Below are 25849 nucleotides of genomic sequence, written 5' to 3' on the forward strand. Positions count from 1 at the left end.
ATTTTATAATGTTGATTAAAATGGAGTACAAAATTGTACATGCGGTTATGGGAATAGGGGGGAGGTGTGAAAGCACCTAACTTTCTCACTGTCTGGGAAAGGGACTGAACTAAGCAGAAAAAAAACCACAGTGGAGAGTACAGTTTCCAGTGCAGAGTTGGGGTGGGGAAAAGGACTTTTTAGGAAGTGGTAATAAATAGCATGTGCAAAGTTAAAGAGGAAATCTGAGAACATGCCCATTTAAGAAGTTCGTTAAAGGCTTGAGCAGGAGACAGACCTGAAAAGGTAGGCACACTGTGCGTACAACTCTAGTATGGAAAGCCATGGAGGTTAGTGCTCTTCCCACTGAGTGCAGTTAGAAGAGTAAAATCATTTTGGCTGTTCATTTGTATACTCATTCATTCATTTCATAAATACGTACCAAAGGCCTACTCTGTACCAGGCCCAGAGAGAAGCACTGGGTATATAATATGATACTTATGCTCATTGGGAAAACAAACACAAAGAAATTTGATCGCAAGCAACAGACTTATTTAAGCTACTTCAGGTAGTGGGACACATGTGCGTGGGAACCTAGAAAGAGCTGACCATCAGAGATCAGGAAGAGTGAGATCTAATGAGCTGGGTCTTTAGAGCTTTCTCATCAAGATAATATCTTTTCTCTCTATGCTTCTTTCTCCTCTTTCTACCCACCCCTTTCTTTAACCGCTAATTTATCAATGCCATATGTACTGTCTACCTCAGTTTCTGCTTCCTGATAACATCAACTTGCCGTGACTCACAGTGGACACTCTGGCTTTCTTCATATCGTGACCTGTTAGTTTCATTTTTCACTGATCATCGTCTCATTACGCCTGCTTTTCAAATAAAAATTCCTAAGAGAGAATTTGATGAATCTAGTTCACCTTTCTGAGTAAACCACATTATTTTTCACTGGCTAGCCTCTGGATTGGCATCCTTTGGGTCAAGTACATACCCTGAACATTTAGTTCTGGTTGGGGGATGAGCCCCCTGAAACTTTTGGGCTTGCTCTTTCAGCAGAGCTGTAGGCAGAGCTCAACTTTCTGAGGCGAGCTGGGCATTCCACTGGTATGCTTAGATTTGGTCTGTGGGGTAACTACCTACAACTCTGCCTTCTCAGCTAGTACTATTCAAAGACGGTATAGTCAAAAAGCAAGGCCATTCCCTTTGGGGAAAAACTTGGAAGCAACAAAAGCGAAGAGTTTGAATGATATAAAAATATTGAAAACATTACAAAGCACCCCCCCTCAAAGATCCAAAATTTCATATCTCCCCAGGGTTTCTTTCTGTTTATCATGGTATTAAAATGTAATATCATAGAACAGAAACTCTACAAAAATCATTTTCTTTCCCTAGAGGCTCCAAGATTATTTACACCCAAACTAAAGGTTTCCAAATCTGATAGGGTCTTAAGTTTTAAAATTCACAAGTATATAAGATTTTAAAAATATGTGTAGTCAAATCATAGCTTCCAAAATAGAATGGAAAATGGTAATTCAACTATATTCTCCTGTATGCCAGTTTTAAATTATTGACAGACTCTATAGGGGAGAAAACCATTATGCCTTTAACTTAAGAAGAGCTCAGCTTGAATATAACAGCAGCTCCGTAGGAAAAAAAATAATGTTCAAAAATAATTCTCTACCTATCAACAGGAAGGATGAGATGGCTTTACCCAAATGGTACATTATTCTCTATTTCATGCAGCTACCACCACTTCTTCTTTTAGGACAGTTATTGCAAGCAGGTTATGAAGACTGCCTGGTAGCCAGAAGGAAGGCTAAGCCGTCCATCAGAGCAAGAGGAGATTGCTGCTGCACTGCCTTGCTCTCCTTGGAGAAGATGCCTCACACTCGTACTAGGGTTTCAGACTGAGACATAGATTGTCCTACATTCCCTGGAGTTAATGGTTCACATCCTTTTTAAAATTTACATATATTGGTTCTTTCTTCCAACCCTGTATTTTAGGGAGGTCCCACGACTGTATGTCTAAGTTATTCCTTGTTTCTAGCAGGGTCTCACTCCTACTTTCTCCATAAAGCTAACTATACCTGATTGCAGATTCTTCTCTTTTCTTAACTCCACTACAGTATATTCTTCATGAATGCCATTTGGTGTTGTACTCTGATGTATTATAAATAATAATAATTACTAATATATGTAAGTTAGGAATTTACTATGCGGCAGGTCCTGTGTTACAAATGCTTTTTGTCTCATATATCATGTAATGCTCCCATTAATACTAATATGTATATACTATTATCTGCAAGGCTTGGTACTACTTTGCTTCTCCTCGTGGTTGATTTGTTAATGGTAGGGCTGGGCTTTGAACACAGGTTTTCTGGCTGCAAAGCCTGGGTATGCAACCATTATGTTTTATTTTTTGAAACTCTTTTTCTAGCATGTATTTTCCCTCAAGGGTCTAACTATATTTTGTATTTACCTTGGCAATTACAGGTCCTATTTTAAAGGCAGTATAAATAGAGTAGAATAAAGAGAGCAAGTTGTGAGTCTGACCATCTAGATTCAAGTTCTAGGTGATCATTCACAAGCCATGTGATCTTGGGCAGTTTGTTTACCTCTATGCCTCATTTTCTTCCCCTGTGAGCAGGAATAGTGCCTACCTCTCAGGGCCTTATGAGTATTAGATGAAATGATGCTGAAATATCACTTAGCACAGTACCTGACAGGTACTCAGTAAATGTTATGCACACCACAATATTTAAACAGGAAATTTGGCAGTTAGTCACCTGATTTATACACCCATGTCTCTGAACTCTTGTGGATGTGAATTTATTCTTGAGATAATTTCCTCTTATGATGACAAAATCATGTTTCTGGCTATGCCTAGGGCTGTCAAGTTTAGCAAATAAAAATAAAAGATGCTCAGTTAAATTTGATTTTCAGATAAAGAATGAATAATTTTTAATATAAATGTGCTAATAATACATGGGAAATATTTATACTAAAAAGCCTATTCATTGTCAGTGTTTAAATTCAGTGTTTAAACTCAAATGTAACCAGGTATTGTTATTTTATCTGGCAACCCTGTGCCTTGGGAGCTGCCCTGCGTTGCTAGTACTCTGCCTTTCAGCATATTTATTCACACTGCAGGACAATTTACTTCTTTGCTATGACTCTTCTTTTGGTTTGCTGCATTCTTGTAAGTCAGCCAATGTGCTTAATTTAATTTTATATTTTCAGTTCTCAACATTATACCACTATATCTATGCCCAAATTCATGTCTATACCCAAATCTAGACATAAACATGCAGATATACAATATATTTAAAATAAAAAAATTGGTCCAGATTATATTGTATGTACTATTACACTATTGCTTTTATTTTTAAATTATTTATTGCATATTAGATATTCTTCCACATCAGTACACAGAGCACGATCTACCTTTACTCTAATAGCTGCAAAGACCTCTTCATACATCAGTGGTATAAACTGCTGAACCTATGACCCAGAAATCGAAGTTCTAGCACTCCGTCCTACAAAACGGAGTATAATAGGTGTGCACAGAATGCAGACGTCACACAGTTTGTAAAAGCAAAATACTCGGAAAAACCCACGCTCACTAGTGTTGAACAGACACGTAGGCATTAAAGCCAATGCTGTGAAAGACTTGATGACATGGAAAAATGTTTATGACGTATTATTAAGTGAAGAAATCAGATTAAAATAACATATATAGAATTTCATTGTACATATATGGTTTGGTAAATAATAAATGGATAAAAATTACTATCCCAATTTTATGTAAGAGATGGTGAGCAAAAAAAAGGTTTGGAAGCATATGCCAAGGAATTTGCTGAATATCATTTCTGGGAAATATCTCTACATAAGACTTCTATTTTCTCTCAATATTGCATGTTTTCCAAATGACTTTTAAATGATATTAAAAATTGTTCATCATAGAAGCTGAGAGATAAAAAGCTGTAAGCTGTATATGTAGTATGATGCCAATTTTGTGAGAAGCGTATCTGTATGTCTGTATGTGTATTTAGAAATGTCAATTAAAATGTTAACAGTGCTTTCTCTGAATTATGCTATTTGATTTCCTTAATTATATTTTTCTTTATTTTAAAATTATTTTGAAAAATATTTTTACACTCCATAGGACTGTGAAAAAATTCAGCCCAAAGACCTACAGATGCTCAAACAACTCAGAGACAGAAAATATAAATTTTTCCATTTTGGGGCTAATTTTTCTTTAATAATAAACAACTTTTATTTCTCTGTGATGCATATGTACTAACATGTCATTATAACAGTGGTAATGCAGCATTATAATTGCTTATGGCTAAGAGGATGGCTTAACTGTCATCACTATATTATCTATTTAAATTTGTCAAAATCTCAAATGTTTTCAGTTATATAAATATATTCATTTACTAAGAAGATTCTAGTATAGAATTTCCTCAAATATCTAAAGATGGAACTGCCTTTCAATCCAGCAATCCCACTGTTGGGACTATACCCTGAGAACCCTGAAACACCAATTCAAAAGAACCTGTGCACACCCATGTTCATAGCAGTGTTATTTACAATAGCCAAGTGCTGGAAGCAGCCTAGGTGCCCATCAGTAAATGAGTGGATCAAAAAACTGTGGTACATTTACACAATGGAATTCTACGCAGCAGAAAGAAAGAAGGAGCTCCTACTCTTTGTGACAGCATGGATGGAACTGGAGAGCATTATGCTAAGTGAAACAAGCCAGGCAGTGAAAGACAAGTACCATATGATCTCATCTGTAAGTGGAACCTAATTAACAAAACAAACAAATGAGCAAAATAGAACCAGAGACTTGGAAATAAATAACAAACAGACAGAAACCAGAGGGGAGGGTAGAGGGGGTTAATGGGGGAAAGAGCAGAAGGGGCAAGCAAAGGAACATGAATAGAGGACTCATGGACAGGACAATGGAGGACTGTGGGAGTGAGAGGTGGGGTGGGGGTGAGCAATGGGGAAAAAGGTGGGACAACTGTAACTAAACAATAAATAAATAATAAAAATAGAGAAGATTCCACTTAAGGTTTAGTCTACTTCAGATAAATTATATGATAGCTGAAGTCCTTTTATAGAAATGATGACAATTAAGACAAATTTATAGCAACTGTACTCTTTTTTACTAATGCATCTACGTGTTCATTTAACATATATATACCCACTTAGAAAACATTAAGAGAGGCTATGAACTTGGGGAAAAGAATATGGGTTTTCAGGCTATGAGACCTGGATTTCAATACTGGTCTGCCACTTACTTAGCTGTGTGACTCCAGAAAATTACTTGAATTATGTGAGTATTGGGTGCCTTATCTAGAAAATGGTTTACCTTAAGATCCACCTTGTAGAACTGCTGTGAGATTAAATGAGATACGATGTGCAAAGCCTTAACAAATCATGTGATCCAGATGTGATCCAGATGTAGACTCTTCCTGTAAGCGCTTTGTCTTGAGAGAGAGAGGACACGTGTGTGTGTGTGTGTGTGTGTGTATTCAATGAAATAAGACTAATACTGGTTAAGTGTAATGGGAGGGAAAGGTAGACTGTGCTGGGAATTCAAACAAAGAGGAAACAACACCCAGCAGGGAAAATTAGGGAGAATCTTATGAGGAAGTATCACTGGAGCTGGACTGTGAAAAAAGGTAGGATTTTAACGTGAGAAAATGAAGATAGAGATGACTGAGGGAAGCATACATTTGGATGACGGTGTTGCAAGAGCAGGCAGCGTGGCTGGTGAAGTTAGTCATCTGGTTAAGTAGGCTGGAGAATGGGGGCATTAAGGAAAGAAGTGAAGATATGTCTGCAAATATATAACATGTGAACCCGTTTACAGCAGAGCTTCTATTTTAATGGACAAAATAAACTCCCTCAACTCTTGGGGCCATTAAGTATATTATGTGTATTTGAGGAATTTTATAGATATTTAATTCCCTAGGTGGTAACACATTTTAGTAAAATGCAGACCAAGTTTGAGTCACAGCTCTACTACCTATTAGCTGTGCAAATTTAGACAAGTTAATCTCTGACTTTCAGTCTTATACAAATTTGATAGATATGACAGGATTAATGCGGAAATTAATAGAACAGAATTATCCAAATAATTTATCAGAGTTCTTGGCATTCACAGAACTCAGCCAATATTCATTGTACTCCCCACATTCATCAGACCATTCTATTTCCCAAACTTCCTCTCCCTCTCTACAAAACACATTTTTGAGACAATCATATCTACGGGCTTCCTGTTCATGCTCGGAGGAGTTTTAAATAAATCTCGCCTTGTATACTCTTGGCCAAAGTATTTTCAGCAGTTGAGTAAGAGCACAAATTGCCCAGAGGGATGAGATGATGGGCCTGGAAGTGCGGGGGTGGGGGCGGGGAGGAGAGGACTGCTGGCCTATCTCTGGGATTCAGAGAAGACTGCTTTTTTGTTTTTGGTAATCCCAGCTGGAACAGTATGGCCAGTGGAAGTGAGAGCCCCTGTCAAATGAAGGACTGGAATGAAAATACAGCTATATGAAACCAAATAGGGAAGGTTTTTTAAAAAAACAGATTGAGCAGATGGGAGAAATGTTAGAATGATACATTCTGATCATAGTTATGATGAATATCAGACGACGAACCTGCATGAGGGTCATAATAAAACAGATACAGTGAAAAGTATGTCAAAACATCAAAGAGCCAGTGGACTCCATGGTTTTGTGTCAAGAATCTCAATGTCAGTTCAGAATCCTCAGTGTCTGCAGCGTGGAACGCAGAGGGAAAGGTGGGTAGGGGAGGTGGGAGAGGGCAAAGGGGGAATAGCGGTGGCAGAAGGAGACTTGACTGTGGGTGGTGAGCGCATGATGCAGTGTGCAGATGACGTGTTAGAGTTGTATACATGCAACCTGTATGGTTTATTCACCAATGTCACCCCAATAAATTCAATTAAAAAAAGAATCTCGATGTCAGTGCAGGATACCTCAGTGCCAGCAGGGTGGAATGCAGAATATAAAGCTAAAAGGCATCCTGTAATCCTGTCTTTTGTCCATATGAAATATTCTGCAAAAAAGGTGGTTTAGGGAGTGGGGTGTTCCTGAACTGGAATAACAAAGTGCTTTTTCTGAAGCAATGGAAAGAATAAAAGAGGGGGGTAGGATAATTTATTGAATATTAATTTGTGGCTTGAACTTACTGTGTTTTTCTCTCCCCAAGTTTGATGCAGATATTTGGCATTTGTGTTCCCTTGCCTCACTGGAGATTAGCGATACAGGAGGGAAAGGAGAATTTTCCTGAAGAAACTCTCTTCTGGGTGTTTCATTCTTCAAGAGTCTGAACTCCCATAGGACTGATGTTCAGGGAGGACTTTAAGAGAAGCAGGCAAGATAGGGGCCTATTGTAGAATGTAATTTGGTTTAAAGAACTATGCTGTTTTTTAAAAAAGTGTTTTTATAGAGTGAAACATATTCCTGCCACTGGTGTTTTTAAATAGTTAACACTTTAAAAAAAGATTTTGTTTATTTATTTTTAGAGAGAAGGGAAGGGAGGGAGGAAGAGAAGGAGAGAAACATCAATGTGTGGTTGCCTCTCATGCATCCTCTACTGCGGGACCTGACCTACAACCCAGGCGTGTGCCCTGACTGGGAATTGAACCAGTTACCCTTTGGTTTGCGGGCCCACACTCAATCCACTGAGCTACACCAGCCAGGGCTTAAATAGCTAAAACTTTTAATGGTAAAAATCTAACCACCATGGAATAAATTCTATGTTTGGTGACTCTTGCTCACAAGCAATGTCCTTTCTTTGCATATCATTGTTACCATTGTCAATGGTTTAGAACCATCCGATGTTTTTATAAAAATGTACCTTATAGGAGAAATGTGTGACCAGGTTTTCTTTTGACGTGTTCTACTTTGCTTTTACTTCCAGTATTGACAATTTTTCTGAAGTCAAAGACATGATGAATTTAATCCAGTGGTTCCCGAATCTGCCTGTGCAGAATCATCTGGGAGGGTTTTTGCTCTGTTTTGAACACTTACATCTCAGCCACACCCATGAGCACCCAGATCTGGCAGGTCTGGGGAGGGACGCAGGACTCTGTGTTTACAGAGGTTTCACAGGTGGCTGGGTGGTCGCCGGAGTTTGGAACTACAATTTTAGACAGTAGACTTGTTATTTTTGAGAAAGTTATGAATTAATCACATTTTTTGAATTGCATTATGTATTTCAGTATTATTAAATACAAGTATTGCTCTAAAATTTTTTGACCCAATATATTCTGTTGATAAATGTTAATATCCATAGAGTGTAAATATTTTTTAAGGAAAGGTAAGAAAAACTACCTTTCATTATTTTACCAGTGATATATATATAAAATATATGTGTAATATAGATATGATATAATATTTATGCATTATTTTATATATGTATATATTATGTGTTTATTATTGATTTTAATATTTATATATTTATATATAAAGTTTAACTTCATAATTAGACTTTAACCAAGTATTTCAAAGCTACAGAATGCAGTAGCTCTGGGGAAGATTTCTCTTCAGCCAGGGCCACCATACTCTTGAGTTCTATACTTGATCACAGCTCTTACATTGCTCCCCTTAGTTCTCATGATTTCAAACTTAGCAGAGCCTTATTAGAGCTACAGTCAGCATTAGATGGATTTGGATGTACAGTGTATGTGAACCCTTCGCCAACCGTCCATGGTCCCATCTAATGTTAATACAGTGAGACCATGAAATTAATGCTACCTCTGGGAACCGGGAGGCATCTTTATAGGTGTTGCTATGTGTCTATACTTGATTTCTCTGCTCAAGCATGAAGGTATGCAAAAGTAAATGCTGCCTTTATTTAAAAAGTTTTATGATGCCTGCATAGTAAATCTGAATAATGGGAAGGTATATATTTTGTTCAGTTAACATTCTAGAATTTTTAATTTTGGAATTTTTAAATTGAAAATCAGTTTCCTTAACACTTAGACTTTTTAAATATGACTTTTATAGGTAGGCTTGGTTTTAAATAGATTCTTCTTAATTAGGATCAGTATATATATTTAAAAGGCATTGAGATATAAAGGAAACATCACTAAATCAACCTAAAGTTTGAAAATCTACCCGGGAAGGCACGTGTAAATGCAGTCAGTCTCTATTTTATTAGGCAAACTAGGAGCATATTTCTCTTTTAAGTCACTTTCTAATCTCATTCCTCCATCCCCAAGCTGCAGTTATCATCACAACTGCTACCAGTCCTGTAATCACCACGATGCCATGGACTAGAAGTCAAGGTAATAATAATAATACCAAGAACAAGAACAACAATAGCTAGCTTGAATGCAGTTTATTTTGTGCCAGGCTCTTTTCAAATGTTTGACATAGACTACTTCATTGAATCTGAATAATAACCCATGGTGTAGGCATAGGTAATAAAATGGATGCAGAGAAGTTCTCTGCATCCAAGGTCATCCAAGGTCAAACAGCAAGTAGGTGGTGAACCCAGAGTGATAGTACTCCAACATCTCTGCTCTTCACCAAGTTGCTACCCTGTTTCTGCATTGGGTTCTGGATTTGCCACTTACTTTCTGCTGGCTGTAGGGTAAATTGTAGACTATCATCTCAGATTCTCAATTTGTTAAATAGGTATAACAACACTTCCCTGCTCATTCTGTATGGTGGTATAGAAACTAAACAAGAAGTAGGAAAGTGTCCATGCAGTGCTGGACAGCTACAAGGGTTTACTAATACTATTAAAAATTCAGAGCAAGGCCTCACATAATTGGCTTTGAAATCTTTGGCTATTACATTTATTTCAGCTGTTTCATTCTGCCTTCATCCCCTTCATCTCAAAATGATAAATGAGACTTTAGAAAAAGATTAAGGGAGGGGAAAAAAACATAAAACAAAATATGGGCTCCAGTGGTTCAGTTGACAGCATTTCCGTTAGGATGCAGTGTCCATGAGGAAAAGACTCACATTGTCCTACCTCAAGGTCAGCATAATTTAAAAACATCTAGGATGAGGTTTGATATTTAAATGTCTAGCCAGAAGCACATACACTCACAGAGACTGCTAAATTCTTTCAATGAGGACTCATGATGTTCGTTAAGGCATTAAGGTCTGAACCCTTGCCGAAACTGTACCATCCAGGAAGCCTCACTTCTGGAAAAAAGCTAATCGCCTACCCTGAATAGGCTGTAAGTGTGGCTGGGAGGAGGCAGTGATATAAAACTTTAGTTCTATCTGTATAGACCAAATGACCCCCACCCCCAAAACCAAAGGCTCATTTAAAGCACAGAGAAGATTTGAGAAATTGTAAAGCTAATACTACTACTCCATGCATTGCAGCAAAAAGAGCCAGACTTCGAAGTTAGTTTGAGTCCTGACCCTGTCATGTACCAGCTGCATGACCCTAATACTGTGGTCAAAGATATGGAGCCTGGAGCAGTCAGACTGTGTTGAGATCCCGGCTTTGCTAATTACTACATCCCTGCTGCCTAATCAGCATCTCACTTGGGCTGCCTTATAGCAGCAATTTTCTTTTTTTTTTTTCTTCGTTACAATACATTTCTTTTCTTTTCTTTTGTTATTGTTCAAGTACAGTTGTCTCCATTTTCTGCCCACCACTCTGCCCCTCCCTGCCCATCCCCACTTCACACCCTCAGTCCTACCCCACTTTGGCTTTGTCCATGTCTCCTTTATACATGTTCCTTGATGATCCCTCCCCTTCTTTCCCACCTTATTCCCCTCCCCCAAACTGGTTACTGTCAGTTAGTTCTTTATTTCAATTTTCAACCTTTTTCATCTCGTGGCACACGTAATTACTAAAATTCTGCAGCACACCAAAAAAATATATATATATTTTGCCAACCTGACAAAACAAATTAGGTATAATTTTGATTCATTCACACTGGATGACTATTGTTGTGTTGGCTGTTGTCATTTTTTTTATCTGACGATCTAAGGAAAAAGAAGTCAGTGCCCCCTGACTAAATAGTCAGGTATTGCACATTTTAAAAATTCATGTGGCACACCAGTTAAAAATCGCTGCCCTATAGATACCATACATTTAACATTTCCAAAAATAAACTTGATATTTGTCTCCAAGTTTAGTCTTCCCCTTCTTAGTAATAACAGCTCCACTCTGTTGGTCAGACCACAAACTCTGGTGTCAGCCCCCAGAAGTTTAGATAAATAAATTGCTCTATCATCTCCTAGTGGCACTAATTCTGATTAGAAAGCTATTTTTATTATGTTCCTCTCTTCATAAAGTCTGTGAGTTTAGTTGAGACTCTCAGACCAATATGATCAGAATTTTCAACCAATATTAAAAAATTCTGACTTTTTGGTACCCCAAAGTCTCCTTTTTCTGGTGCCACAAGTTACTAGATTTTTTTTGTCTTTTTACTGTTTCATCTGAATAGGTTATCTATTGCTATGCTTTAAAGTTCACAATTCTTTCTTTTGTGATGTCTCTTATAATACTCATTTTCACTTCAGGTACCATATTTTCATCACTCAATGTTTAATGTGGGTTTATTTCATGTCTTTCATTTCTCTCCTTCTTATTCACATGTCTTTCCCTACTTTCTGAGAGACTGACCATATTTTTAATAATTTTTAAAATCTTCTTGTCCTCCAGTTCTATCATATTTGTCATTTCTTGGTCTGTTTCTGTTGGTTAATTTTTCTCTTGATTACATATCATATTTTCCTATGGAGGGGAAGGCTGCAGACAAATATCAGAGATTGTTTTTGGAAATGTTAAATGTGTGATGTTTCTAAGGCAACCAATTGAGGCGCTGATTAGCCTATGGGGATCTAGGCATTTATCTTAAAGAAATATATAACCAAAGCGTGGGGTGAAAAAGATTGTACAAGCACTACCTACAATGAGAAACAGCCCAAATGTCCATTAATAGGAATATAGTTAAGCAAGTTATCATTCCTTTATATTATATAGCTACTAAAAATATGTTTTTGAAGGCTAAGAACATAAGAAAGTGCTTAAATTATAGTGTTAAATTAAAAAATAACCCCCCCTACTAAGTAGAGTATGAAGCAAATTTTGCAAACATATATATACAGACATAGAAAAAACTAAAAAAACCCCAAATATTAATAATAATGATCTTTCTGTGGTAAATAGTAATTTTATTTATTTTCTTCATATATTTATTATTTTATAACTTTTCTACAAATAGGTATTACTTTAGAATTAGGGAATATAATAAAATTAGATAGAACTTATTGGAAAAACAATTAAGGAGGGGTATAAGACAATAAAAAGGGCAAGAAATAGATAATAGAGATAAATGTTGAAAAGGTTGCCTAGGGAAAGTATATGAAGAAAGTATTTTAAAAATGGTTTTTACTCAGATATAGCTCACTTCATTATCTACATTAATTAAATTACCTAGAAGCAAAAAAACAAACAAAAAAAGAAATGAATAATGCAACCCAAAACTTACATAATTACAAATCTATAATATCCAAGAATATAAATCTTTAGACCATAATAATTATGTCCTACAATTTCCTAATATTTTGTTAAGGTGATCATTAATATTAATATGATAACCTCACTCACTGCAGCTAAGGATATAGGAGATGACAGGAAGTCACTAAGGGATAACAGTGCTGTCGTGAATAATTTTCAAATCATACATCCGCATGAGGACAATTAGGAATCAGCTGTCTTCTGTCTGCTAGGAGTTCATTGACATGTGGTTATGAAATAAACTCACAGAAAAAGCGGCTCTTTCTAATTATTTTGAGTCATGATATATACACCCTGATTTATTATCACAGAGATAAGGGTCAGAAAGAAGCTGCACATTGTGTTGGTGATAGTTGTTACTTGCAATGTAAGAAGACAGGGGTCAATTAATCGTTGATTGCTTCTACAGTGGTCCCTCCAACATTCTCCATTGCCCATCTATCTTGTTTTTATCTTTGACTAGCCCTGAAGACTAAGGATGAACGCATCCTATCAAAATGTAATGAAGCATTAATTAAACAATAGTTATTATGTGCAATAACTGTCTTCCATAAAATTATAAGGCCTAATGTTGTGTGTTTATGTCTGGCTAATTTATCAGGTGCCTAAGAAATGATAAATATCTATAGAAGACAGTTCTAAAATCCCCATTTACTGTTTCATTTTTTTTTCTAACATTAAGTTCATTTCCCTGACAGCAAACAGCAGCTTAACACGTTTTCTGATACGTATTTGGACATCTGCCTTTAGTTAAGATTTGCCCACTTCCCTGTTAGCATACCCACTTTCTATCTCTAACGGGACAGCCCCATCTGTCATGCCTCTCAGTTTATGTGACTTAACCTAAATGGCTGGGTGCAGCTACCATCAATAAAGGGAAAACTCCCCTTGAAGCTTCCACTTAATGGTTTATCTTCCATCTGTCTCACTAGTGTTGCCCACTTGCCCCTTTCCATTACTACACGTTGCTTCAAAAGAGGCATTATAATGAGTGCCAGACTCTCTACTGGAGAAAGCAGGCATGTAGCACAGGGCAAAACAAGTACCTCAGAGACATTGCTGACGAACCCTTGATTTGTTTGTTTTGCAGATTTCTTAAAGGGGAAAAGCTACATGGTGTCAGTTGTTGAGAGCTACTATGAAAAGAAGAGGGCAAAATAAAAAAAAAAATTATCCAGAGGATGATTGTATTTAGCTCCAGAGGCCAGACCGAAACACTGGTTTTTTATCATATTTTGTGCCACTGAGACCTATATTAGGTTGTCAATGTATATGGTTCTACATATTTGTGTAGTCATAAAAATAAAGATTTTTAAATAACTTTTATTATAATAAAGATCTTTATTAAAGCATTAATACTATAAAGACTTTCTGTAATGAAATGTTCTAATACGCCCTGAATATAAATAAGTTGAAGAAGTGCGTATGTCTGGAGATTGCTGTTGGGCAGCTGCATAACAGTGTTGGCCACATGTCTATTCTACGGAGGATGTTTACCAAGAAATGACTTTGTTTGTGGAGTAGTGCATCTGAAATCCTTGTTTTAAATCATATTAATAATAGCTAACATTTTTTGAGTACTTACTTTCTTCCAAGTACTTCACGTGTATTAACTCAGCATATTGTCACAATGAACCCGAGTAGAAAGTTTTAATCTCCTTCTATGAATAAGAAAACCGAGGCGAAAGGCAGTTACATAACTCACCCAAGCTCACACAGCTAGGAAGTGGTCAAGGTGGCCTCACGGCCCACGTACCTAATCACTCTGCTATGCTGACCCTAAATCTGGAGCAGGGCCACCCAGTTCTTTTCTACTATTCTTGGTGAAAGGCATGTAAGGAATGATCTCTTTCCTGTGTCAGAAGAAAGGACTTCCAGTTCATCTAGAAATGGGTTAAAGCCATTACACATAAGTAAAAAAGAAGAGAGCCTAGAACATGTCCAGACTTTAATCTGCTGGAGGGTATTATCCAATCCTTTGGGAGCCTGTCCCTAACAGAGGCCTAAAGCTGGAACAATAATTAAGGGGCTGTTGCCTTACACAGAATTAAAAACTGACAAGGTTGTGTACTTTAAGCTCAGTGCTTCTCAAAGTTGGGAACTCATATGCACCTTGGGATTTGTGGTATTTGACAGGGACCTGGTATACTCAGAAAAAGCCTTATCTGGTGTGTTAACTTCACTTGAAGTCTATGGATAAAAATAAGTTCTTAGTTAATCAAAATATTTTCACATTAAAGCAATCAAGGATATTTCCCAAGCGTTTAGGAGAAAATACAGGATTCTGTGTTTCATGCCTGGACAGAAAGCATCACGTTCTACCCTAGATCCCAAGGAGAGCAAGTACATTTTTCAAGGCCTCGGGGCATGCTGTAGAAACATGTGAGAAATGGTGTGCAGTCTCACCCTTAACCAGTTCTGACTCACCGAGTTAAACACCAAAGTAAAATAATCCGTAACTGTGGCAAACACTTGTTCTGTTCCCAAAAGATTATTCCATATCAGGGGTGTCCAACCCGCAGACTGTGGGCCACATATGGCTCAGGATGGCTGTGAATATAGCCTGACACAAAATTGTAAATTTACTTACAATATTATGAGGGTTTTTTTGTGATTTTGTGTTGCAATGTATTTAATGTGTGGACCAAGACAACTCTTCTCCTTCCAGTGTGGCCCAGAGACGCCACAAGATCAGACACCCCTGCTAGGTGGTCAGGGCATACAGACGGTCGGTAGTGAGTTAGACTGCCTGAAGTGGGCCTGGAGCTCCTATGGAATACGGATGATGGGGAATCTAGCTCTAAAGTGTTGCTCAGATTCCTCCACTCTTCTCTTCCACTGCCGTCCCTCCTCCAGCCTCATCTGCCATAGTCTCTCTTCTTGTCTTCAAAGGTCCCTCTACACCCCACAGGAGTCAGAGGTTGTATTTTTTTTTTAACATAAATCAGATTATTTCATTTTCCTGGTTAGTACTCTATAATGGATTCTCAATGCACTTAAAACTAAACCTACACTTTTTCATCATTACCTACAAAGTCCTATATTGTCTGGCTCCCGACTCCTTCTTTAACCTAATTTTCTGCCATCTCCCATTAATTAGCTCATTTCTTTCCAGCCAAGCTGGACTTTGTTCTGTTCCAGGAACACACTAAACTTATTCCTGCCTCCGTGACTTTGGCCTTGACCTTTTCTCTGCCTGGAATGTTCTTCCTCTGATCTTTATATCACTACATTTTTCTTTTTATTCATGTCTCAGTTCATATGCTATCTCCTCAGAGAGGAATTCCCTGGTTATCCCACTTAATATTCTTCTCTTTTCTTCAGTCACTATCACATGGTCCTTTTATTTTCTTTACAGCACTTATCACTATCTGAACTTAACTCATTTATTCAATATACTTCAATATACTACAATGTAAATTCCCTGAGGACAGAAATCTTTTTTTTTTTTTAAATTATTTTATTGTTTTTCAGTTACACTTGTCAGCATTTTCTCCCCTGAGGGAAGAAATCTTATCTGGTTTGTTCACCATTGTAACTTTGCTGCTAATTGCAGCGCTTGGCACATGGTAGAAACTGAATATTCACTGACTGAGTAAACGAATAAATGGTGAAAGAGAGAAAAACAACTGGAATACATTTTAGATACCACATCCGGTAAGCTAGTGTTCCATGATTTGGGCAAATAGAGTGCAGGCAGATTCTAGTCTGATGGGTTCATATCTATTTACTGTTAAGAAAGTCAAACTGGTGAATATCGAAGTCACAATTTAGAGTGGTCTTTGAAAGTTTCTGGAGACAAGTCATCTTTCTTGAAACTTTATTTAGCCTTTGCAGTTTGATCAACCAAATAATGCGAGGGGACATTATATGGAGTGAGTCAGGAAGACACCTGGGTGTACTAAGTTCAAGTCCAGGTGAACTTGGTTTCCATCACTGGGAAATACATCAATTGCAGCCATGGTTTAGGGCCTTGGCTTTCATAATGACATTTATCATGTTCATAACTTAGGAAATTGTCCCCATATCTAGAAAGAGTAGTTTTACTGTGCATCCCCAGTTTTTTTGGTGTCATTTTGTGCCAATGATTTATTTGTATATCCTGAGGATATTTAACCAGATGGTGAGACTGTGTGGCTTGCATCTCTTCTGGGTGACCAGGGGAGACTTCCTCCGTAGACGTGGAACCCATAGTTGTAGGTAGTGTACAAAGTGGGCACTGCTCATAGATGATCACTGATAGATTGATTGTATCTTTTTGTAACTGTTACTTTTTTTACTCCACCCCCCCAAAAGGAAAAAAAAAAGAACATCAGTTTAGAAAATAGAAAGAGTGCTAGGTTGGGTATCTGAAGACGCAGATTCTAAATCTGATTCTTCCTCTAACAAGCTATGAGACTTAGGATAGCTAACAAATCATGCTGTGTTTCTTAGCCACCAAATAGAAGAAGATTAGAGTCTCTATTCATCCATGGTCTTTACAACTGTGATAGTCTATAATTCCTTTTGCCAAAAAACCATCTCAGCATCATTGTAATAGCTTTCGTTTCCAAAAATCGAAGACCAGAGGACTTACATCACTTTGATTTACAGGGGACTCAACTGGCTTTCTGCTAAGAGAATTTTACCCAAGGCCTTTTTGTTTATGCTCCCTTTCATAAATCAATGGAAAAATAACATTTCCTAGTTCACTCACGTATACATTTCCCTAAACAGTAAGACAGAGATTTATTTAAAAATTCTAGCTAAGTCATTTCAATCAAAATTCTTTTAAAAATTCTTATGATATTTCCCAACAAAAGTGAATATACATCAAGAAAATAGAGAAATATTTCTTATAAAATTGTAAGGTATCATGAACATATGGAATAAAAGGCTGACAACTAGGTATGGTTATTGAAGGCCCCATTTTCATAGAAATGTTTTTCCATCAGTCTAAGTGCCATCACTAAAAATTCTTTGCCTTTATTTACTATTTTAGGAAAATACAAACTAGGCCTCAAATATGAGCTACTATAGTACCTTAGTAATTTTCAAATTAAATAATAATTTTATGTAGTCCTCTAAAGATGACAACTTTCACAAAAATGACAACTTTCATATATATTGTCGCATGAAAACATCACTGTTCCATCAGGAAATTAGAAGACCCTTTATCCAGATTTATAGATGAGAAAATCAAGACTCTGAGAGATTAAGTGACGTGTTCAGGGTCGTCTAGGTGGCAAGTAGCAGGATCAAGATTAGAACCCAGTCTCCTGATGTAAACCCAGTCCTCTCTCCAGCGGTTTTTGATGGAAAGAGACCACATGAGATGAGGGGTAGGAGTGTGGAGATGAAGCCTTTGAAGACAGACAAACTGGAATTAAATTTTGATTCTGCTACTTGTTTGCTGTGTGATATGAAGTAATGATTTAAATTCATTTTGTTCCCTGTAAAAAATCAAGAATAAGAATATCATATACATAATATAGAGATAATAATATACATTAAAGCACTTAGTGTTAATAGTGCATAGTAGTAATCTTTTTGTTTTTATTACCCTATGTATTTTTAATTTTACAACTAGGCTGAGAGAAAGGATAGGAATATAAAGATAATTTAAAGGAAGGTACTATTTCTTTTCATGAGCTTACACTTCAAACTGCAATAGTTGTTTTCCTTTTACTCTATTTCACATTCTTCCTTGAGTATGCCTGTGCTGTCCCCTGCCAGGGATGAGCTGCCCTATCTCTTGACTCTCCGATGAGTGCCTACACGTTTTTCAAGCTCAGACTCCAGACTTACCTCCTCGTTAAAACTTTGTCTGATGGCATAGGCTGTTCTTGAGACATTTGAGTAAAACCCACATTCACTTATAAATATTTACTAAGTGCCTTCTGTGGAACTCTGCTAGGGTGACCTGAGAGCACTTCGGAGAACTGATCTAGTTTTCTTTGTTTCTGTTAGTAGTTCCCATGTGTTGGGATTTTACAGACCTTTTAAAAAGTGAGGACTATTACAAAGTTGCCAACTTTTAATTTTCTAAGTAAGGATATAATAAACCACCACACAAAAATGGCACTTGATACTAAAATATAAGATCTCAGGATTAAAATATATTAATAGATTAAGCTTTATGGAAACCTCATGGAGAGGGTCTGCATTTTTAAGTAACAGGCATTGGAGGATCCACTGGTTAAGTATATTTGTGTCCCAATTTGATAGTTCTTAGAGATTTTTTTCTTATTCAATTTTGCATTCCTAGTGTAGTGCTCACAGTCTATAGCAAATATTCAATAAATATTTATGAATGAAGTGGGAATGTGCCTCTGAGCCAATGCCTCTGAGCCAATGCCTCTGAGGTCCACGGCAATGCCTACAGCACAGAGACCTGTGAGAGGACAGCCACAGTGAGAGAGTAGTGGAGGGGTGTGTGTACTGATAGAATTTACTTCCCAAGTTTGCGGGGCACCCGCCATGCAGAAGATTTTTGCAGAGTTTCAAGTGAGATTGTCTTGCCAGAGAATAAGGGAAGAGGTGGGGCAAGAAGAATGATAATGAAGCATGTCATTGTAAGGAGAAATGGACTCTCTTCCTCGGGCACCATTTAAAATATTACATGTGACATCTTAGGTGGATTAAGAATGGGAGTAAGTGTAGCTATAGTAAATAGATAGCATTCATTTAATGTTCATTGTGTTAGGCACTTGTATCAGTTGTTTGCATGCACCGTCATTTAGTTATTACAACAAGCAGTTGAGGCGATGTGATGACCCTTCCCTGTGCACTGGTGAGGAGACTGAGGCTTGCAGTGGTTGCGTGATTTGCCCAGTGTCACACAGTTAAAAGTAGGTAGAAGTAGGTCTTGATCCTGCTACATTTGTCCTTAGAGTTTACCTAGTTTTGGGTCCCTTTCCAGCCACATATTTCTATGATGAGTAGAGTTTTATATGAGTTGTCATTCATCTTGAAAACAAGCAGAAAATTAAAATATTTCTAGCCAGGATTTTAAAGCAGGTTGGGTACCCAGTTTTTTCTGCTTAAAATCTGTGTGATCATAAACGAGTTCCTTAATATCTTTGAGCTTCAATTTCTACATCTCTAAAATGGGGGTGAAAGCCCACCTTCCTGTGTTTTTGGGAGACTTAAAAAGCTAGTGTATGCAAAATAGCTCACAAAGGGCCTAGATTTTGAATGTGCTTTAGTAATGTTAATTCACTAAGGGGCCTAGTAAGATAAAATATTTCAAATTAAAATCATATTAAATATTAGAGATAGGATGAGAATAAATAGATCATTACCCTGGGGAATAAAGGTGCCTATATTTACACAATTCTTGAGATGGTCATGATGGTTATTATCTTTGCTGCAGCCCTCATTTCAATGAAGAACATAGAGATTAAATATTTCATCATAGGGACAAGTTTATATTTGATTTACACCACAGATGCACATTTACAGCATCTCAACATTCCATTGCTTGGCTATAGATGTAACAAGCTACTTCAGCAAACCTGAAATTGCAAGATAAATGGAAAATGCTTAATCATTTAAAAATAAATAGCAAAGAAATGAAAAGACCAAAGCATGCACCGGTACCAGCGAGGAAACTTAAATGCAAGAAATCTTCTCTATTTTTTTAATGGCTGACAAATGGCTTAATTAAATAGTCAGGATATGAAATCAAAAGTGTTCATCTCCAGTATTTTTACACACAAACACTTTCAGAAAAAAGGGTACATATCTTTATGTAATCTCATTTTGGGAAAAAGTATTGTCCACTGAGAAAAGCAAGTTGCAGAGCAGTGTGTTAAATCTGAACTTATTTTGTAAAAGCAATGTTGAGCCCTACCTATGCCTGAGTAAGCGTTTTATGGGTTTGTATAGACATGGAGAAGGTATTAATGGTTCATGCTAGGGCATCACATTGGGAGCCTCAAGAGTAGCTGTCCTGGAGGGAGTTTGGAGGGAAGGTTTTGTTTCTTGAACATCTTTGCATTATTTCACTGAATGCAATGAGCGCAGGTTACTTTGGAACAAAACTATGTAAAGATATAAAAGAGAAAACTGTGTATTTTTAGTTCTTTATTCACCCATTTATTTATTAATTTACTAACTATCCAATATTTATTGAATCCTTAATAGAAATGATTAAAGATTGGTTTTCTCTGTGAATTGTCAGACTTGACTTTTTCAGAGGCACGCTGTCTAAATATGGTTCTACTGTTTGGGATTAGCGAGGTGATTCTGTGGTTTGTTCTAAAATCTTGTCCTGTTCCCCCTTGGGGATTAACAGGATTTATTAAAAGTAAACCACTTGTAGTTAATTTCGCTCCTTTCCTTTCCACCTATAATTATTGCACTAAAGGGAGGATTGATTTAGTTCCCAAATCCATTGAATTGTGGGTGGCCCCTGGTGGCAAGAAGTGGAATTTTGAGTCAAAAGACAAGAGTTTCAGTCCTGACTCCTCCGGTCACCAGATATGCAATATTGGTATACTACTTCCTCTTTTCGAACCTCAGCACCATCTTCTCTCCTCAAGAATACCTATCTTACAGTATGGCTATAAAGCTCAAGTAGAATCACATATTGAAAGTCTGAAAAATGGCAAGGTGATGAGTAAGTACATATTACTATTTCTCCATGAAGAATTTGTTATTTTGCTTCATAACAGAGAACAATGACACCTATTTACAAGTATTTGCACATTTCCACTGGCAGCAAGACTGTAATAAGTTTGAATGGCGCTCAGAAATTTCAGTTAGCCCCAAAGCAACAGCTGACACACTAGGCAAATGCAATTTCTTCCTGGTAATGACCCCAAACCCAATTAACCAACAAGCATATCTGACCTGGTGTAATCGTCTTCAACAAGCATGTGCTTTGGAAGTGGTGAGTACCTTCCTGGAGAGATGGGCGGCAGGGAGGTTTTATATTCTAAAGTGCCATTGTTGCCAGAAAGTAGATGGTTTTCCATTGGTGGAGAATAAGCTACGAGGTGAAAAAAAGAAAAGAAAACCCGTTATGTAGGTGAATCAACGTGTCCTGTGGTAGTTTTGTTACAAATAGAAAGGCTTTGCTACATGCCCAGGATTTCCTTATCCTCCATGAGGGGGGCGTTGCTGTTTGTTTGCATCTATAAGCCCAGTTAGTACAGTTAGGTGAAGAGAAGAATTGGAGGAGAGATTCAGCACACACGTTTTTCAGAACGATGATTAATTTTCTATTGGAATAAAAATGTTAGCTTTCTAATTGCAGAGCTCACATGATTGATATCCAATCATCAAAAGTTGAAGGCTCCTAGAAATAAGTCCTTGTGTAGACTTGAATCCCCAAATACACTGTACTTGCATTCCAGACAGGCTAAGAACTCTGGCCTTTCTTTCCTTTTCCTCCACCCTAACTCATCTCCCTTTTGAGAGACTAAAATCCCCTCCTAACTGTCTACTGCCGCCTTTTCTCTCCACCTTATACACTGAGAATTCCAGCTGTGATCATTGGTTTTTTCTAGCTTACATGCCCCTCACTGCCATGATAGTATTGAATCTTAACTCTCCCTTTCATCTATCTTACAAGATCGGTCCACTTCAAATCTGCCTTACACTTGTCCTATGGTCCTCAAACAAAGTCTTTCTTCTCAATGTCCATACCTTTGTTCTGCTGTATTAATTACAATTTCTGCCTCCTATCCTATCTCTGATAGGAAATCTCATCCATTCTTCAGGATAAAATTCAAACGCTACCTCTGCATAAAGATTTTTTGATCTTCCAGAGACAGGTTATACCCGCTTTGTGCTCAAAGGATATATATTTTTACCTCTTTCCTGGCATATACCTCCTTTTATTTTGCCACATGTTGCTGCTATTTATATGTCTGAATTAGTCTTCCTTCCAATGAAGGCCATGATTGTATCTCCTTTGTATCCACTTATTACCTTACGAGGTGTTTTGCACATATTAAAGTTCTCAAAACATATTTCTTGATTGTTTTTAGCAAGTTTTGTTTTCTCTTTTTTCTCTGTTTGACATTAACCTCATATTCCCTTAACGAAGTGGCTCACAGAGTCTCCTTGATTTTTCTAAATTCATCCAGTTTGAACAACTTTGAAGTTCAAGCTCCTTCATAACCTAAGGTAAGATTGATCTCAGTATACTGCCTGCTTGGAAAAAAAAGCCATATTTTTTGGCAAGTCCTTCGAGAATCACCATTAAGAAAAGCAATAGCTAATGTAATGGGCAGGTAACAAAATTATTCAACCTTTAAATTTCTCTCAAGAGAAACAGCTAAATCTAAGAGAGGTTAAATGACTTGCTTAAGACCATAGTACGAATTAGTGGTAGGTCCTGAAGACATTCTGAGTTCCCAACCTTACAACGGGCTCCTCAAAATCCCAGAATGAGAAAACTTACTGAGGTCAACAAAACTATTCCTTAAACTTAATCAAAAACTGAATTGCTTCTAAATACAGTCCTTGAAGATAGTACCTTAGGTAAGATTCGTGATCTCTGAATCAGAGGAGAAAACATGGGCAGCACAATGTCTCATAGTTAGTTGTTGCCCTGGAAACCCCCACCTCCAAGCCATCTCTACTGCCATAGTGACCGACAATTTTCTCTGGCTTCCCTACCAATATAACAAATTCAGGTAAAGGCAAGAGCTAGGATGATGGTGATTAAAGACCATAATTTCACCATTCATATACAAGATCCTCCTCCAGTAAGAAACAGAGTATTATCCTGGGTCTATTAGGCCAGTCTCTCTTTTTCCAATCTATATAGAATGGAACTAGTAAGAGAAAATATTATGGCATAAGAGCTATTATGCTTTAGGGGCTAAAGAAATAGACCTTAAAATATGTTGCCTCTGTGTTATTGTAATCAAACTGTCTATACCATACCTTATGAAGACTTTCTACAGTGGTGGACCTACCAAGTCATCAGGGTGTCTCACCCTCAACACACTAGGTAGAGCCCTGCCAGGCAACCAGGAAGTAAAGCACCGGATCTCTCTGAAATATTTCCACAGGCTTAACAAATGTGAAGGTGCAAGCATAGGACTTTGCCAAGTTTTGTAGAATCCCAATTTCACCATCCTGGCATGCTGTTCAAAGACGACACAGAGTGTGGTACTTACAGTGAGTAATATCAGGTGGACCATAAGGATCAGTCATATAAATGGTGGTAGGTTTGCCAACTTTTAGATAAACTACATCTGATGTATTCTTCAATATTGCTACCGCCTCTTCATGTGTTACTTCTTCTAAACTGTAGTTGTTTACCTGAAAGGTGGAAAAAAAATCAATATTAGAGTCAAATCTATGCAGGCGAAGAGAAATACTCAAGCAAGAAGATATATAGAATTATGAGCTTATTTATAGATTAAATTGCAATGATTATAATTCAGTATCTATATCATACTTTGACAGAACTGATGGATTAATGGCATTAGCCAAAGCAGAAAAGGTACAGTTGTTGCTAGAAAACAAGGTTGCTTCTGCCTTTTTCTGTGATGAAGCAATACATTGTAATGGCAAGCAGAGTACTCTTTGCAGAAAAAGGAAAGCAGTGGTCAAATGTCTTTCTTATTATGCTATAGTGTTTGTGACTACAAAAGTACTACATAGTCATTGAAGTATAAAAAAAGAATAAAAATTATCTGTAATCTCCCTATTTGGATATATTTCTTTAAACAATTGTGTCCATATTATACTTTGTTTTGGAATCTGCTCCTTACATCCAGAGGAACATTTGTCCATATTTCGAATGTACTTCTACGACACGACTTCCTTCTACGCAGCATTGTTTTGCATGGCTACGACACAATGGTTTAAGTAATCTCTTACTGAAGCATGTTTGGCTGGTTTCTAATTTTTCTACTGTAAGTAGTGTTGCAAAAACTTCTTCTAGATTTGTGCACAACTTTGGTGACTCCTTCAGGATAAATTATACAAGTAGAATTGCTAGACCAAATTGCATGAATATATATTATAAGGCTGCTGATACATATTCCCAAAGTGTTTCCAGTAAGCACGAACCAGTTTACTCTTATACCATCTATAGGGAAGCCCTTATTTCCCTACAGCTTCACCCAACTTGCTTTCCTCATTATAAAAATCATTTCCATAAAAATGTCCCATTTAACATGAGTCACTTTTCTAAGGAGAAAGTGCTAATGTGGGGACCTAGGGTTCTACAGGTGAACAAGTTCAAGATTACTCCATTGCTATGGGCTTTCACAGCAACCCCTTTTCCTTTGTGGGACAGGAAAGCCTGGGCACAAGTGCAGCTATCTCTTCATGATGTGGCATTGCCGGGGATCTTGGCAGCACTTCTGTAAATGGTTTTAAAATATTCAGTAAGTATTTAAATATCTAGGTTATTATTATCTGGCTACTATTTTATATGAAATTATTCTTTAGTTTCTGCTGACATAATGTAGAATTAAAATAAATGTGCTAATAGCAGGTCCGTATATATTCTCTGTGCTATTTAATTAGCACATCAGTCACAAAATACCTTTCAGGGCTGACTTTTTTTTTGGCCTCATGTTGTTACATAATTTCCATGTGCCAGTTAATTCTTGGTGGTGTAGCCCACGTTAGGGAGCCTGGGACTGGAGGGAACGGAATCTGGCTGATGAGTGTAAATGCTGACTGCGAACTCTCCGGTAAGCTGTACGCCTCTCTATTTATTTCTGTAGATTTTTTCTAGACAAGAAACATTCTCTTAAACTCTTTTGTTTTTCCAATGTCCAGCACTTGCTCATTCATTGATCAAGTGTTTATTGAATACCTATTATATGTCAGTCACTGTTCTACGTATTAGAGATAGTGCAATAAACACTAAGAATGAAAATTATAGTAGACACTTATATACCTTATATTACATGTGAGGCACTATTCTAAATTATTTCACATATATTACCACAATCAAATCTCACAAATACCTATGAGGCAGCTATTATAATTACCTTCATTTTACAGGGGAGGAAAGCACGTCTCTAAGAGGTTAAGTAACCTGACCAAAGTCATTGACCTAATAAGTGGTAGAGGCAGAATTAAAAGCCGGTCAGTTTGGCTCCAGAGATGATGCTCTAATTACTCATCTATATTGCTTCTCCCATACAGACAAGGTCCTGGGTTCTTTGAAACTCACATTCTAATATATTTTAGGAACACAGTTGTTCATGGAATGAATGGATAGAATAGACCCATGCAGAAAATGAGAACCTAGAGGGACTATAAGCATGGGAAACACAGTTGATCATGGCAGCTGTTATGTAATAGAGAACTAAGAGAAATAACAGCAATAATAATAAGAGCTAATATTTATTTAACACCTACATGT

The 25849-nt window shown here is 37.2% G+C and overlaps 1 protein-coding gene across 18 annotated transcripts in view; it reads right to left on the minus strand.

Annotated features, from left to right (window-relative positions):
- Positions 1-25849, minus strand: part of DLG2 (discs large MAGUK scaffold protein 2) — a 1324826-nt gene that overhangs the window by 457947 nt on the left and 841030 nt on the right. For all 18 annotated transcript variants that reach the window (XM_053925682.1, XM_053925677.1, XM_053925676.1 and 15 more), the window contains 2 exons: positions 23637-23781; positions 21355-21493 (listed from right to left, as the gene is read on the minus strand). In XM_053925682.1, the coding sequence (XP_053781657.1) occupies positions 21355-21493; positions 23637-23781 (284 nt within the window). The remainder of the gene's footprint in view (positions 1-21354; positions 21494-23636; positions 23782-25849) is intronic.

This window comes from Desmodus rotundus, chromosome 5, assembly GCF_022682495.2.
Source record: "Desmodus rotundus isolate HL8 chromosome 5, HLdesRot8A.1, whole genome shotgun sequence".
NCBI lineage: Eukaryota > Metazoa > Chordata > Mammalia > Chiroptera > Phyllostomidae > Desmodus > Desmodus rotundus.